The sequence below is a fragment of the Vigna radiata genome, chromosome 7 (assembly GCF_000741045.1).
Source record: "Vigna radiata var. radiata cultivar VC1973A chromosome 7, Vradiata_ver6, whole genome shotgun sequence".
Classification (NCBI taxonomy): Eukaryota; Viridiplantae; Streptophyta; class Magnoliopsida; order Fabales; family Fabaceae; genus Vigna; species Vigna radiata.
Window position 1 is genome coordinate 38159156 of NC_028357.1, and position 14456 is coordinate 38173611.

General features: G+C 30.9%; 4 protein-coding genes across 6 annotated transcripts; 1 reads left to right on the top strand and 3 right to left on the bottom strand.

Annotated features, from left to right (window-relative positions):
- The first annotated feature begins 3101 nt into the window (after positions 1–3101).
- Positions 3102–4296, top strand: LOC106769466 (probable ribose-5-phosphate isomerase 2). Its single transcript, XM_014655095.2, has one exon. It carries the CDS (start codon positions 3266–3268, stop codon positions 4058–4060), a length of 795 nt encoding a protein of 264 aa, XP_014510581.1. The 5' UTR covers positions 3102–3265; the 3' UTR covers positions 4061–4296.
- A 64-nt stretch (positions 4297–4360) lies between these two features.
- LOC106769465 (exonuclease V, chloroplastic) lies at positions 4361–6241 on the bottom strand. The gene has a single exon (XM_014655094.2). It carries the CDS (start codon positions 5627–5629, stop codon positions 4415–4417), a length of 1215 nt encoding a protein of 404 aa, XP_014510580.1. The 5' UTR covers positions 5630–6241; the 3' UTR covers positions 4361–4414.
- Positions 6242–7513: 1272 nt separating this feature from the next.
- LOC106767500 lies at positions 7514–9172 on the bottom strand. The gene has a single exon (XM_014652407.2). It carries the CDS (start codon positions 9036–9038, stop codon positions 7722–7724), a length of 1317 nt encoding a protein of 438 aa, XP_014507893.1. The 5' UTR covers positions 9039–9172; the 3' UTR covers positions 7514–7721.
- A 2016-nt stretch (positions 9173–11188) lies between these two features.
- On the bottom strand, positions 11189–12548 carry LOC111242070. Of its 3 annotated transcripts, none has more exons than XM_022783609.1 (2): positions 12047–12548; positions 11189–11775 (listed from the first exon to the last, which is right to left on the bottom strand). In XM_022783609.1, the coding sequence occupies exons 1-2, from the start codon at positions 12525–12527 to the stop codon at positions 11705–11707; spliced, it is 552 nt and encodes a 183-aa protein (XP_022639330.1). In that variant the 5' UTR covers positions 12528–12548; the 3' UTR covers positions 11189–11704. The 3 variants fall into 3 exon arrangements, with proteins under 3 accessions (XP_022639330.1, XP_022639329.1, XP_022639328.1); XM_022783608.1 differs by having other exon boundaries at positions 11189–11426; positions 11545–12548; XM_022783607.1 differs by having other exon boundaries at positions 11189–11426; positions 11524–12548.
- Between the last annotated feature and the right edge of the window lie 1908 nt (positions 12549–14456).

Here is a 14456-nt window from a genome sequence, read left to right on the forward strand (position 1 = left end):
TTTCTACGTCTCAATTGTATCATTGTTTTTGTAAAATTGGTGCAATTAAACGTCTGCCGTCAAACAATGGTTTAACTTTGGCTTACGTGGCATGATGAGTGTATATATCAATCACAAGTGGCATTAAAATCGAATTTTGTATTAAAAATTTTGAATGCACATAGGTTTAATCAGCTTTATCGAAGGGCAAAGTGAGAAAAATCAAAAAATTCAAGTGCAACCCCTTTAATTGAGAAATGCAAATCAGATTGGGGGAAAAAATTTGGAGTTTGTTTTATTAGGGTTTTACAACATTGCCTCCAGTCTTCCCACTCTGATGAACAACATCTAACGAGAGGATAGCTCAATAATTGAAGCTTCATTTTTCTATTATTGAGTTGATTTAATATCGGTTCACTTGATCCTCTTTCCCTTTAATTATACTCCCATGATTGCATATCTGGAAAACTTCTAGTTCTATTGTTCATATAAAATGCAGGTTCTATAGGAATAGAGAGACTCAAATAATGACTATTAAGCATTAGTAAAATGGTAGCCATGGTTGGTCTGTCAACTAAATTTTCTTGAACAAAAAGTAAACCAATATGGATGCATCTCGGCATGAATTGTTGTTGAGTGATAGATCTACAATATTTATAGCCTTCCCCTCTTCTAGCTCCTTCAAGCCTGCAAAATTTGTTATCAAATCACGGATTCACTTCTACATTAACATTTTGGACCATTTAATCTTATAATCCATAATTAGGTGGCAAAGAACATGCAAGTGACCAAAAAATGACTTATGAAGCTTAGCACATCCTCCATGCTCTCCCCATTATTGATTCCACTATTTTTCTTGTCGTTTACAATCTCAAGAATAAGATATCTTATTTTTTTTCCTCAGACGAACCCTAATAATACAAATTTCCAATTTTTTCCCAATCTAATTTGTATTTCAAGGGCCTGCACTTAAATTTTGTGATTTTTCCTACTTTGCCCTTTTTGAAAACCTAATTTCACCTCTATGCATTCATAATTTTTAAAACTGCACTTAAATTTTGTGATTTTTCCTACTTTGCCCTTTTTGAAAACATAATTTCACCTCTATGCATTCATAATTTTTAAAACAAAATTCATTTTTAATGTCACATATGATTAATGTATACAATGACCATGCCAGGTAAGCTAAAGTTAAACGGTCGTTTGTCCAATTTGATAGGCCTTTAATTGCATCAATTTTATAAAAACAAAAATCCAAAATCCAATTGAGACGTCGAAAAGAAAATGTACCTATTTAAAATTTCAAACCAAACCTAGACATTAAACCTTTTATAAAAATTCACATAACTCATAGTATCTCGTTAAGTGATCATTAAACAAGTATACCTCTAAAAAGTAATTCTTATGTGAATAAAATTAGTTATTGAGCTTGATATTTTTGAAAATTCTTAATTAGTGTTGGTAAACAAATTAATCACTTAAAGTAAGAGAAAACAATTTTAAATCAAAAATAAAAATTTTAAAGTGAAAAATTTTGATAAATTGAATAAAACTAATTTATATATATATATATATATATATATATATATATATATATATATATATAAAACCTATTATACAATTTCAAATTCTTTCAAAAGCAAATTTTCATTTTTCATAATAATTAAGTTTACTGTGAAAGATAAAGTGAATCTAGGAATTAAATTCTCTATTTTTGTGATGACAATACATTTGTTAATCTCTTTATTAAGTTTTATGATCTGAGTTCAGGTCATCATTTTTTCTTGACAACAAACTATTGAATGGTTACGTCTTTAATTTTTATATTATTAAAAGAACAAATATTTTTTTAATCACATCAATTATATCAATTACAAAATTTTATTCAAACGTACTTGTTTTAATTGATCCAAACAAATTCATTTTTTATGGAATGTAAAAACAAATAAGAGTAACTGATTGCTCCTGAAGGAAATGGATCATTAGAACAGTGATCATACTATATAAATACACAGATAATCTTATGTGTATTCTTCTTCTACAGAATTAGTACTATTATTATAAAGAAACTAATAATTGATAAAAAAATTTACTGTACAGGCAAATTAAATAAAATATTAAATTAGTATTGCAATAATATTATGTGTATTCTTCCACAACACAGTTATACTAAATAAAAATATTAGGAATAACTAATTATTTAACAGTAGGTTATACTTTATCACATAAAAGTTTTGAGTAAAAACATTCGCAGGTGAAGATTCTTCCTGAGTGAAACAAATAAAAAAATAATTTTATTAGCAAGTTCAAATTAATTACGAATAATTAAAAGTAAATGGATTTATAATATATATATCCTCTCAAGTTAATTTCAATTTATAAAGATAAATAATTATATGTTTTTCTTATTTTTATTTGAAAAATGTAAATATATTACACTTTTTCTGCTTTGAATTTAGTATGGTTGATTTAAAGTTATTAAATTATATTAGTCTTTTTCATTTTAAGAATTATGTGTACTTAATTAAATTACAAACAGTTTAAGGTTTATCCCTCCAGAAAATCTTGGAATCTGCATGCCTGCATTCTTGGTTGGAATATTTTCTCTCCGTTTCTTTTATCTTTCTGGCGTTTTTTTTCATGCTTATAAGTAAATTTAAATGTCTTATTATTAAAGTAGATAAAGAAATTTAAAATTATATTTATAGGTAAGTTGTGTGGTTTTCACACTTCATACAAAAAAGTCGAAACGAGTACACCATTTTTGTATTTGTAATTAAGTACAAAAAACTATAATTAATTACATAATATTGAAATCGTAAAAAGAATATACAGGTTAGTGTTATAATTGATTATCAATGAAAAATAATAATAAATTATGATTTAAATTTTAGTTACAATTAAAATATAATTGATAATTTTTTATGTTTTAATTACAATCGATATAATTAATTATTTTTTATATTTTAATAATTTTTTATGTTTTAATTAATTATATCTTTCCTAAAGGACTTGAAACTGCATTACTTGTTTATTAAAATAATTGTAAAATTTTTTGTGTGCTTCTTCGCTGATTTACGTATAAACGTTACAAAAACGTCTTTCTGGGCATGTCAATTTCTCGAAACTACAAAAACTCAGTCTTTGAACCAAATTGCTTTTTCTCTATATATACCCAATCAATCTCAATCCTCTCTAACCTTTCAACCTTATCTCTCTTCTTTCTGCTTCCACCACACGTTTAAACCTTTGGGGGTGGCAATTTTAGGTCTTTTCACCCATTAAGATGGCCATTCCCTACCCGCATTTCATCGCCACCGAGAACGCCGCCATGGACGCCGGCATCCTCCTCCCTTCCTCCCCCTCCGTCGTCTTCACCCAAGATGACATCAAGAAGATCGCAGCCTACAAGGCCGTTGAGTACGTCGAATCCGGCATGGTTATCGGCCTCGGCACAGGCTCCACCGCCAAGCTCGCCGTGGACCGCATAGGAGAACTTCTCCGACAGGGCAAACTCAAAGACATTGTCGGAATCCCCACCTCCAAGATAACACACGAACAGGCACTCTCCCTTGGGATTCCCCTGTCCGATCTCGACTCCCACCCCGTCGTCGATCTGGCCATCGACGGTGCCGACGAGGTTGACCCTTTCCTCAACCTCGTAAAGGGTCGCGGTGGCTACCTCCTTAGGGAGAAGATGGTGGAGAGCGCATGCAAGAAGTTTATTGTTGTTGTTGACGAGTCCAAGCTCGTGAACTATATAGGGGGGAGTGGATTGGCCATGCCCGTTGAGGTTATTCAATTTTGTTGGAAGTTCACTGCTGAGAGGTTACGCAGGCTGTTTGAGGAGGCTGGGTGTGTTGCAAAGCTTAGAACTTTCGGGGAGAAGGAGGAACCCTTTGTCACGGACAATGGGAACTTCATCGTTGATTTGTATTTCGAGAGGAGTATCGGGGATTTGAAGGCTGCGAGTGTCGCAATTCTGCAGCTTGCTGGTGTGGTGGAGCATGGCATGTTTCTGGATATGGCTACCACTGTTATTGTGGCAGGGGAACTTGGCTTGACGGTGAAGAATAAGTAGTTGCTGGCGTTTTGGAGGAGGTGGTTACGAGAATGAAGGTAGGTTAATTGGACAAGGTTGAGCTTTGACATAGGGTTCTAACCAATTTTAGGGTGTAAAAGTAAAGTTTTTTTATTCAGGAGAAAGGGGGAGGAGATTTTCATGAAATCCTTTTATTATTGAATTAGGATGTTTTGGGGAGGGAGTTTGTTTGAAAGATGAATTAAAAGAAGTTCACAAATCATTGAAATCGAAACAATACATTAAAATCTTGTTGCTGAATTTACTGATACAAACAAAAGATAAGATTGGAAAAGAGTATATAAAATGACAGCAGAATTTTTTATTAACTTCTACATCACAGTACATTTCTTTCTACTCACTGGAGTAATCACTTTCAAATTGTGTGCTTTCACTGTCGATATCAGTGTATCCTTGACACTCAGAAACAAAATCACAGTAACCACACTTCCATTGCTCATCCTCAGCCACATATCTGGCTTCTCTCTGTCCAAGCCACAACTCAAGACAACTTCCTATTTCACTCTTCACCCAACCCTCATCATATGTAATCTTTTCTTCAACCAGCACCGAATGGTCCCTCTGAGACTCATATCTCAACACTAACTCTTTATTACAAGGTTGCAGCATCTTGCACGTATTTTGGTAACACCTCACCACATCACCAAGATTCAGTGCTGTGAATCCAGACTCTTTGCATGCTGCTTGTAGATCGTTACTCAAAGCACGACGTGGATTCAATTCAAAATAATCATACAATTGTTTGCGTGGGAAATCATGATGAGCATGTGCTACTAAATTGTCCCACAAATACTTGTAACACATTAGCTGAATCCTTCCGTTTCTTTTCTGTGCTTCTGAAGGAACCGTGTCTTGGGAACGAGTCTTTAACTCAATCAGTATCGGATTATGATCTTTCTTTGCTTTAGGCATTTGAACTTCATCAATCTTTCCCACCATCCATATGCCTTCTGCAAAAGCAAAACTCAGTATTGGAAGCTCGCGTGTTAACCCATCAAACAGCAACTGATTCACCCCATTTATGAAGTTAACAAGTTTCATTGCCATGTCGTCCTCAGCTGACTTCGCCTCCAGTTCCACCAAAGTCTGAACCTCTAGTTGAAGTTGAACATGTCGATTTCTACCAACTTCCATAGCTTCACTGATCCTCTTTTCTCCTCCAAAATCCATTGGCTTGCCTTCTTTGTTCTTCCATTCTTCAGAGAAAAGAGAAAACTCCATTTGCCTTTCACACCATTCAGTTTTGGTGACATCGGTGACAAACAACCCTTTCTTGCTCCTAAACCGGTGGAGTAAAGTGTTGTTATCTGCTTTGCTCGTCTTCTTCTTCTTCCTCAGAAAATCGCCATAGTCCTCAATATCAGGTTCTGAACACATGCACAGACTTCTCTTGGCTTGACCTGAAACTGAGTCAATTGACTTGCCATTTCTGTGCAACTTAGAGGTTGAAGGAGGTGTGTGTTTTGAGGGTGTAGAAGCTTCAGTGTAAAAGTTTTCATCATCGCTTAGTATGACAAGTGGGATCTTCTTGGAGGATGTTCTCACCATGGTGGATGTTGGTCGTCCAAGTTTGAAATTCAAGAAGTTATTGAGAGTGTTGAGATTATCTTGTTAAAAAGGGGCTAGTGAGTGAGAGTTTGAAGGCCTAATGGTCAAGAAAAAGGAAAAATAATTGAAGACAAGAAACGTCGTGGAATCTTAGTACAGTTGAAAGAAAGTAGACAATTACGAAAGAAAAAGCATTTAAGATTGAAAAGCAATTTGGGATGTAGACACTTAATGTTGGGGGATTTGTAAAATGGTATAGGGTCATAATTCAAACGGTAAACTGAACAATTCTGATAGTGTTCTTATGTCAAAAAGCCATGATCATGTAAAGCAAAGAGTGTGTGAACATGAAATGAAGTAAAGAAAACTCTGCACTGATTGTTAGGAAATAAAAAAGAAAAAGTTACCCATGAAAACCAAGGGTTATCAGAGCATATTGTGTGGCTATGCAATGCTGGTTGAAAACCTTCATTGCTAAGCTATCTAAAAAGTGATGTACCCCACAAGTAAATACTATGCACAAAAAATACGATAATGCCTCCGTTTACTATTTGTACCATGACTGTTTATATTTTTGTCAAGTTTTATTCTTATTTTTATTAAAAGGACAGTTTATAATAACTAGAATTCTTATATTTTTATCATTAGTGTAGAGAAAATCTAGTAATTATAGTTAAGTAGACATATATCATAATATACCATTTTCTTATTTTTAGTATTTTTATTATTATTCTTTTATTTTATTATTTTGATCATTTTATTCTTTTTTTATTAAGATGAAATTAAATAAATAGAGAATTAAAAAGAATAACATATTAGTTAATCAAATATTCAACTGGTCATCTCATTAATATTATAAATTTGTAGTTACAAATAATCCAAACAAAATAATTGAAACTAAACCTAACACAAATAGAAAAACTTCAATAATTTTTATTTGTTCACGAACTAAAACGAAAGGTAATATGTAACCTTAAATATAAGTCTATATTGAGAATGAATAATGAGAAGGATCGAGAATTATAATTAATATAGTAAAAAATTATAGAATGTTTTATACTAAATTTACTAATCTTCTCAAAATTACAAATAAAATAAGACATATTTTCTTAAGATCAATAAATATAAATAGAGAGGAGATTATTATTAAAACTGAAAATAAAAAACTTAACTAATGATAATAGACTTATAGAAACTACATTAAATAAGTTTGTTTTTTTAATACACATTCTCTAAATTTCTATTTTTGAGAGAAAAAAAAAGATAAAAATCAATAAATTATTAGAGACAAATAAAAAACATAGTAATATAACTTAAAAATAAATTCTTACATCTATCCATCATGTGATTTGAAATCAAAAAGAGTCGTTGTAATTCAAAGTTGAAATAAAAAAAGTATTGCAATTTAAAAGACCTACAAGATCAATAAACAAATACAAATACTTAGAATACAAGGAGTTATTCTATTCAATCATTTTCCTTCTTCTTGTTGTTGTATATATCGTTCACACATATCTTCTCTTTATTTCTCGAGTCTATAAAGAATTACTGACAGAGTTTAAAAAAATAAAATTTTTGATGATTCTATCATACATAATTGTTAAAAAACTTATAAATAAGTATCTTATATCTGAAGTGAATTCTTTCTTATTAAAGAATCTCTTTCTAGTTGTTAGTGAATAATTAAGAAATTTTCTACAAAAAATAATAGATTTTGTCTTTGATAACAACATGCTGCGATGTGATGGTCTTGCTTATAGGATAAATCCATACATCTAAGTCATGCAAATAAAGTAATCTATTCCTTGATTAAAAAAATTGAAAAAGTGATTGAATTAATGCTCAAACGAAATCTTGATTCTCGAACACTGATTTGATTCATGCTTTAACCACAACAAAGGATTGATCAAATTCTATTCAACAGACCTCTTTAGTATAAAACGTACATTCATGACCAACCAATTACCAGAGAGTTACTTATTCACATTCCTTATTCACAAACCTAGAAAGGACTAATAGTTTTCATTTCCCTACTTAACCCTACCTCCCCAACTTAGCCCTACCATCCCTACTTACCCTACCTAGGGGTATTTTAGTGAAAATTATGACTTGGATTATACAAGTAATCCAATACTTTAGGCATTAAATCGTAACGTTCTTTTAATGCTAAAGAATTCTTCAAAGCAGTCATGTGCAATCTTGTTCCAGTTTCCAACCTCTCCCTGTCCCTTTGAGGAATTTCCTCATATTGCTTTAATTCCAAGATTCGAGGGTAGACAGCTGGGCTCTCATTTTTCAAGATACATGCAAGAATGAATGTGAATTTTGGGTATCTCATGGTTTGTAATGGTAAGAGAAAGGTATGATCAAATATCCTTGCATACTTCCACATTTGTCTGCGATGCCTTTCCTTTTCAACAAGAAGTTGGAAGGCAGTTAAAAGGGCTTTTATCTGAGGCTGAAACCTTCTGGCGTATATTGCTGCTAGGAGTTCATATGCTGAACATTGCAAAGCTACACAGATTGTGAAGGCAATGGGAACCGCATGAATACCGGTGTGGGTTAAATCCTTATCATATATAAAACTCTGTATATCACAGACCATTCCTCTATGATTTGCATTGTACAAAAACCTATAAAGAGTGTTTTTCAGAAGCTCAGAGTTTGAGAAATGATTATGAATCATAGAAATGGTATCCCGTCGAATATTGATAGCTCCAAGAGGGAAATCTCTAGCATAAAACTTACGAAAACCGCTTTGAATGTGTTGGAGAGAATTGGAAAAGTTATCAACCGATCGGACAAAATATTTCAGGATAGAACAGGCCAAGAATGAATAAGCCGCAGCATTTTCATATATTTCTCCAGATTCGTGGACAGTTGTTACATAACCACCATCAGACCGTCCAGATCGATCTACTAAGAAGTAATCGATATCTTCAGGAATTCCTAATTCATCGAAGGCTGGGAACATTCTCTCCGTTTTTCCATCTCCAGCAGTTTTGAGTTGAAAGGCCAAAAGAAAAATAACACCTAGATGATATTGTGAGATAGAGTAATTAATACGCTGAAAAAGCTCCTTACCAAGTCGGCAAACTTCGTTGTCTTCTAACGGAATCAGTCGAATGGCTTTTCGTCCTCGGAGTTTGTCATCCGGAAAGTCATCGGTTCCAGTCACTCCTTCGAAGGTAAACGTCTTAAGACATTCGTACTCCTCTGGTAACTGAACTGTTACAGGCTTAAGGTGCCTGAATACGTTATCCCATTTATTTGGTGCAGATGTTGGGGTGGTGGTGGTTGTTGGTGGCAGGACCGCAGAGTAAATCGGAGCTTGGGTGGTTTCCTGTTGCCGTGATCCCCCAGAGCTAGACGGACCACTGTTTCTCAGTTTTCTCATGACTTCATCCATTTTGAAATTCTAAGATCTGGCGCTCTTCGCCGCACAATCAAGTCTTTTTAGGTTAAGTACCACAAGCCGCACAATCGACTCTTTAGGTTAAATTGTGGGCTCCTCTATATGCACCTGCAAGATTTCTTTTTGCACTGCCAACAAAAATTTTAATGTCTAAATTACCTTTTAAGTAATTTTTTTCCCCTCTCCTATAATTACTTCATCCATTTATAACCTAATTTTCTTTCTCTAATTTAATCAGATTTGAAAATGAAATTTTAAATTAAACTTCAGAATTCACTCGGTTTCAAATTATAATTTATGGATACATTAGATTTAGAAACTTAATTTTAAAATTCGAATTTCAAAATTCAATTAAAGAACTAAATTGATTTTGAAATTTTTTAATAAGTTTATCAAATTTCATAATTCAAATAAAAAACTTATTAAATTTCAAAATCAGTTAAATAACTTATCAAATTTTAAAATTCGGCTAACACAACTATTAAATTTTGGAATATAATACTTATTTCTTTCTAATTTTAAAATCTGACGATTACTTCTCCCGGAATTCAAAATTCAATCTCATTCTATTATTATTTTATTTTGTTTTTTCAATTTTTTTGCTTTTACTTTTTTTTATATGTGTTTTATTTATTTTAGTTTAATAAGTTATATTTTAAAACCTTAAAATATTAAAATATATGTATTGTATTAACATTAAAAAATTTATTAAATTTTAACTTTAAAAAATAAAATCTAAAAAAATATGTTAACCGGATTTGATATTAAAATATATATTAATTTTGACTATATTAATTTTAAAATTTGATTAACCTAATAAAGTACCTTTTACTATTTTAATTTTTACTATTTTGAAGATTAATTTGATTTTTTTACTTGAAACGGATTTACTTTCTAAAAAATATATATATTTTTTCATGAAAGCTTAACAAGTAAATTTTAATACTCATGACATTTTCTAATTGCAGGAGTACATTAATTCTCATTTTTATACAAATTAATTGTTATTTTTGACATATGTACACACATTTCCTAAATTTCTATTTTTGAGAGAGAGAAAAAATAAAAATCAATAAATTATTAGAGATGAATAAAAAATAATAGAACAAAAAAATTTGAAATAAATTCTTACATCTATTTATCATGTGATTTCATACAAAGGAGAGTGTTACCATTCAAAGGTTGAAATAAAAGAGTTATTACAATTAAAAAAAAAAAAACTTAAAAGATTAAAAAGCAACCACATGGAAAAATAAATATTTTCGAGATTCATTATATTCTTAAAAATTAAAATTCAAGAAACATGGCTTGGATATCAATTTTACAAATATCCAATAGTTTAGTCGTTAACTTGTAATTTTCTATAAAGAATTCTTAAGAGCAGTCATCCTCTCCCGGTCCCTTAGACTGATTTCCTCAAATTGCCTCCATTTACTATTTGTACTCTTTTTTTATATATTTTTTCGGATATTTATTCTTATTTTTATTAAAAAGATCGTTTATAATAACTATATTTCTTATTAGTTTATCATTAGTGTAGAGAATTATAGTGATTACCATAATATAATATTCTCTTTTTTAATATATTTTTATTTTATTACTTTCATCATTTTATTTTTCTTGATTAAAATGAAACTAAAAAAATAAAAAAAGTCATTAATTAATCAAATATCTAATTGATCATTTCGTATAACTTTATAGTTACAACAAATCCACCTAAAGAAATAAGAAATAAACATGTAACCTTAAACATAAATATGTATTGATCATTAATCTTATCGAGAATTAAAATTAATGTAAGAAAAAATTATAGAATGAATTATGCTAAAATTTACAAATCAAAATAAGTCAAATATTTATGATTAATAAATAGATGTTATTATTAAAGTCAATAATAAAAAAATTTAATAATTAATAATACTAGACATTGAATCGAAATAAGTTAACTTTTTATACACATTTCCTAAATTTTAATTTTTGAATGAAAATAATAAAATAAACAAATTATTGGTTTCTTCTTAAATAAGATAAATATTTATATAGACAAATTGACGAAACTAAAAATTCATTTCGAGTCATTGACTTTTCTCAAATTGTTTCTTCTTAAAAAACATAAATATTTATACTAAAAATAATACATGCCAAACAAGAAACTTTAAACATGATATTGAAATACTATTCCACGTCTCCTGACAAAATCCACTAAACATGGTTATTGGAATACAATATTCGAGACACTAAATTGTAATACTTTTTTGAAACTAAAGAATTCTTCAACTCAGTCATGTGCAAACTTGTAGCATTTTCCAACTTCACCCTGTCGCTTTCACTGATTTTCTTAAATTGCTTTATTTCCACGATTCCAGAGTTGGCAGCTGGGCTCTCAATTTTCAACATACATGCAAGAATGAATACGAATCTTACACATCTCTTGGTTTGTAATAGTTTGAGAAAGGTAAAATCAAATAGCGTTGCATACTTCCATATTTGTCTGCGATACCTTTCCTCTTTACTACCAAGAAGCGTGAAGGCAGATTTAAGGCCCTCTATCTGAGGTTCATACATTTCACAGTATATTGCTGATAGGAGTTCATATGGTAAACATTGAAAAGCTTCACAGAGTTTGAAGGCAATGGGAATCACATGCATACCGTTGTGTTCTAAACACATATCATATAGAAAACTCTGTACTTCATTGACCTTTCCTCTATGATTTGCATTGTACAAAAACCTATAAAGAGTGATTCTCATAAGATCATATATGAATTGACAATGAATATTAGATATTGTATTTCCTTGCATGTCGATAGCTCCAAGAGGGAAATCTCTACCATAAAACTTACGAAAACCGCTTTCAATGTTTTGGAGAGAATTGGAAAAGTTATCAACTGACCGGACAAAATATTTCAGTATAGAACAGGCCAAGAACGAATATGCCATAGCATTTTCATACATTTCTCCAGATTCATGGATAGTTGTTGTGTAACCACCATCAAGCTTACCAGATCGATCAAGTGAGAAGTAATCGATATCTTCAGGAATCCCTAGTTCATCGAAGGCTGGGAACATTCTCTCTGTTTTTCCATCTCCAGGGCTTTTCAGTTGAAATGCCAAAATAAAAATAACACCAAGATGATATTGTGAGACAGAGTAATTAATACGCTCAAAAAGCTCCTTACCAAGTCGGCACACTTCATTATCTTCTAACGGAATCAGTCGAATGGCTTTTTTTCCTCGGAGTTTGTCATCTGGAAAGTCATTGGTTCCAGTATCTCCAAAGAAGACCCGCTTCAAACTATATGCAAAGTTCTCTGGTAAGTCAGGATCTAGTCGCCTGAATAAGATTTCCCAATTTGGCGTAGTGGTTCGAGTGGCGGTGGTTGTTGGTGGCAGGATCCGAGAGTAATTCGGAGCTTGGGAGCTTTGCTGTTGCCCAGATTCCCCAGAGCTCGACGGAGCTCCGTTTATCATTTTTCTCTTCATTTTGAAATTCTAAGAAATAAGCGAGACTTTGGATTAAGAAACAGGCCGCACGATGGAATATATAGAGGTTAATGTTTTTAAATTGTGCACCTGAAAGGTTTTTTTTCTTGTATTTCAAAAAAAAAAAATGATGTCTAAATTATCTTTTTTAAAAGGATATTATTTTTTTTCCTCTCCTATAATTATTTCATTCATCTACGATCTACTCTTTCATAACTAGCCTGTCTTTTCGTCTAACATGATATTAAGATTTTATCTTGGAACTCACCAAATTTTAAAATTTAATTTATAGACTTATCAGGTTTCGAGAATAATTTTTTAAAATTTTGAATTGCAAATTTGAAATTTAATGTTAAATTTTATTTATAGACGTATCAGATTTCGAGAAGAATGATGAATAGACTTATCAGATTTCGAGAATAATGATGTATAGACTTATCAGATTTCGAGAATAATGTATAGGTTTATCTAGGAATTCAAATTTTGAAATTTAATGTTAATTTTTTTTTCAAATTTTAAAATCTGGTGAGCATTTCTTTCGGATTTTTAATCTATTAATCTTTTATTAGTTTTTTTTTTATCTTTTAAATTTTTTGTTTTTAATTTTTTTAAATGTGTTTTTACTTATTTTAATTTAATAAATTATATTTCTAAATTTTAAAATATTACCTTATATTAAATTATATTAACATTAAAGTGTGTATTAAATTTTAACTTCAAAAACAAAATTTAAAAAGAAAATGTTAACTTACATCCTATTAACACATATTAATTTTGACTATTTTAATTTTAAAATCCGATTAACCTAATAAAGTATCATTTACTATTTTAATTTTGACTATTTTGAGGATTAATTTGATTTTGTTACCTGAAACGGATTTTTACTTTCTATAAAAAAAGAAAGATATTTTTACGAAAACTTAATAAGTCAGTAAATTTTAATGCAATAACATTTTCAAATGCAAATCATGTTGCATGAGTACATATTCGATTAATTCTCCTTTATTTTTATTTTTGACATTTAAACATGGAATCAAAGAGATGAAAAATTACGTGAACATGATATTTTAGTTTATTACGTCACATTCCAAAGTATAACATTTAATTATATAATAATCATCACATATTTAATACGATGGATTAGTTATACACTGTAACATCAACTTATATTTATCTAAAACCAACTACAAATTTTAAAATGTATATACAAACTGGATAAACAAAACTATCTAAAATACAATTATAAAGAAAATCTAAATCGTAACATCTCTGTCATCCAATGTTTGCTCCAGAGGAACCTCCTCGCCCTATGCTCACACCCACAAGATGATCATCGCAAAGGAAATCACAAATCTTGGGATGAGTAGTTCATGGACCTACTAAAATTTCTCCTTTTGAAGTTGTCTATGGTTTCAAACCTTTAACACCTATGGATTTGATACCGCTTCCAACTTCTTTTGATTTTGTTCATCAAGAAGGGGTATCTAAATCTAAGTTTATCAAAGAATTACATCAAAGGGTTTGTGATCAAATTCAACAACAAAATGAGAAATATGCCAAAAAGCATAACAAAGGAAAGAAAGAGTTGATCTTCAATGAAGGTGATCTAGTTTGGGTACATCTTAGGAAGGAAAGGTTTCCTCAACTAAGAAAATCCAAACTCAATCCTCGAGGAGATGGACCTTTTAGAGTGATACGGCGGATAAACAACAATGCTTATCAGATAGATCTTCCGCCATCCTATGGAGTCCATTCTACCTTTAATGTATCTNATCTTAAACCTTTGGCAGGTTATGATTCTGGAGAAGAAGATGATTNTATGGATTTNAGGACAAATCCTTCTCAAGCGGGAGGAGATGATACACGAAGGGATGACATGGTGACACATCAAGGTCCTATCACTCGAGGAATGATCAAGAAAATGCAACA

Coding starts and splice junctions, on each gene's coding strand:
- LOC111242070 (XM_022783607.1), bottom strand. CDS start 12,527: ATGAAGAGAAAAATGATAAACGGAGCTCCGTCGAGCTCTGGGGAATCT. Junction 11,427..11,523: donor TATCGCAGACAAATATGGAA/GTATGCAACGCT, acceptor TTGAAAATTGAG/AGCCCAGCTGCCAACTCTGG.
- LOC106769466 (XM_014655095.2), top strand. CDS start 3,266: ATGGCCATTCCCTACCCGCATTTCATCGCCACCGAGAACGCCGCCATG.
- LOC106767500 (XM_014652407.2), bottom strand. CDS start 9,038: ATGGATGAAGTCATGAGAAAACTGAGAAACAGTGGTCCGTCTAGCTCT.
- LOC106769465 (XM_014655094.2), bottom strand. CDS start 5,629: ATGGTGAGAACATCCTCCAAGAAGATCCCACTTGTCATACTAAGCGAT.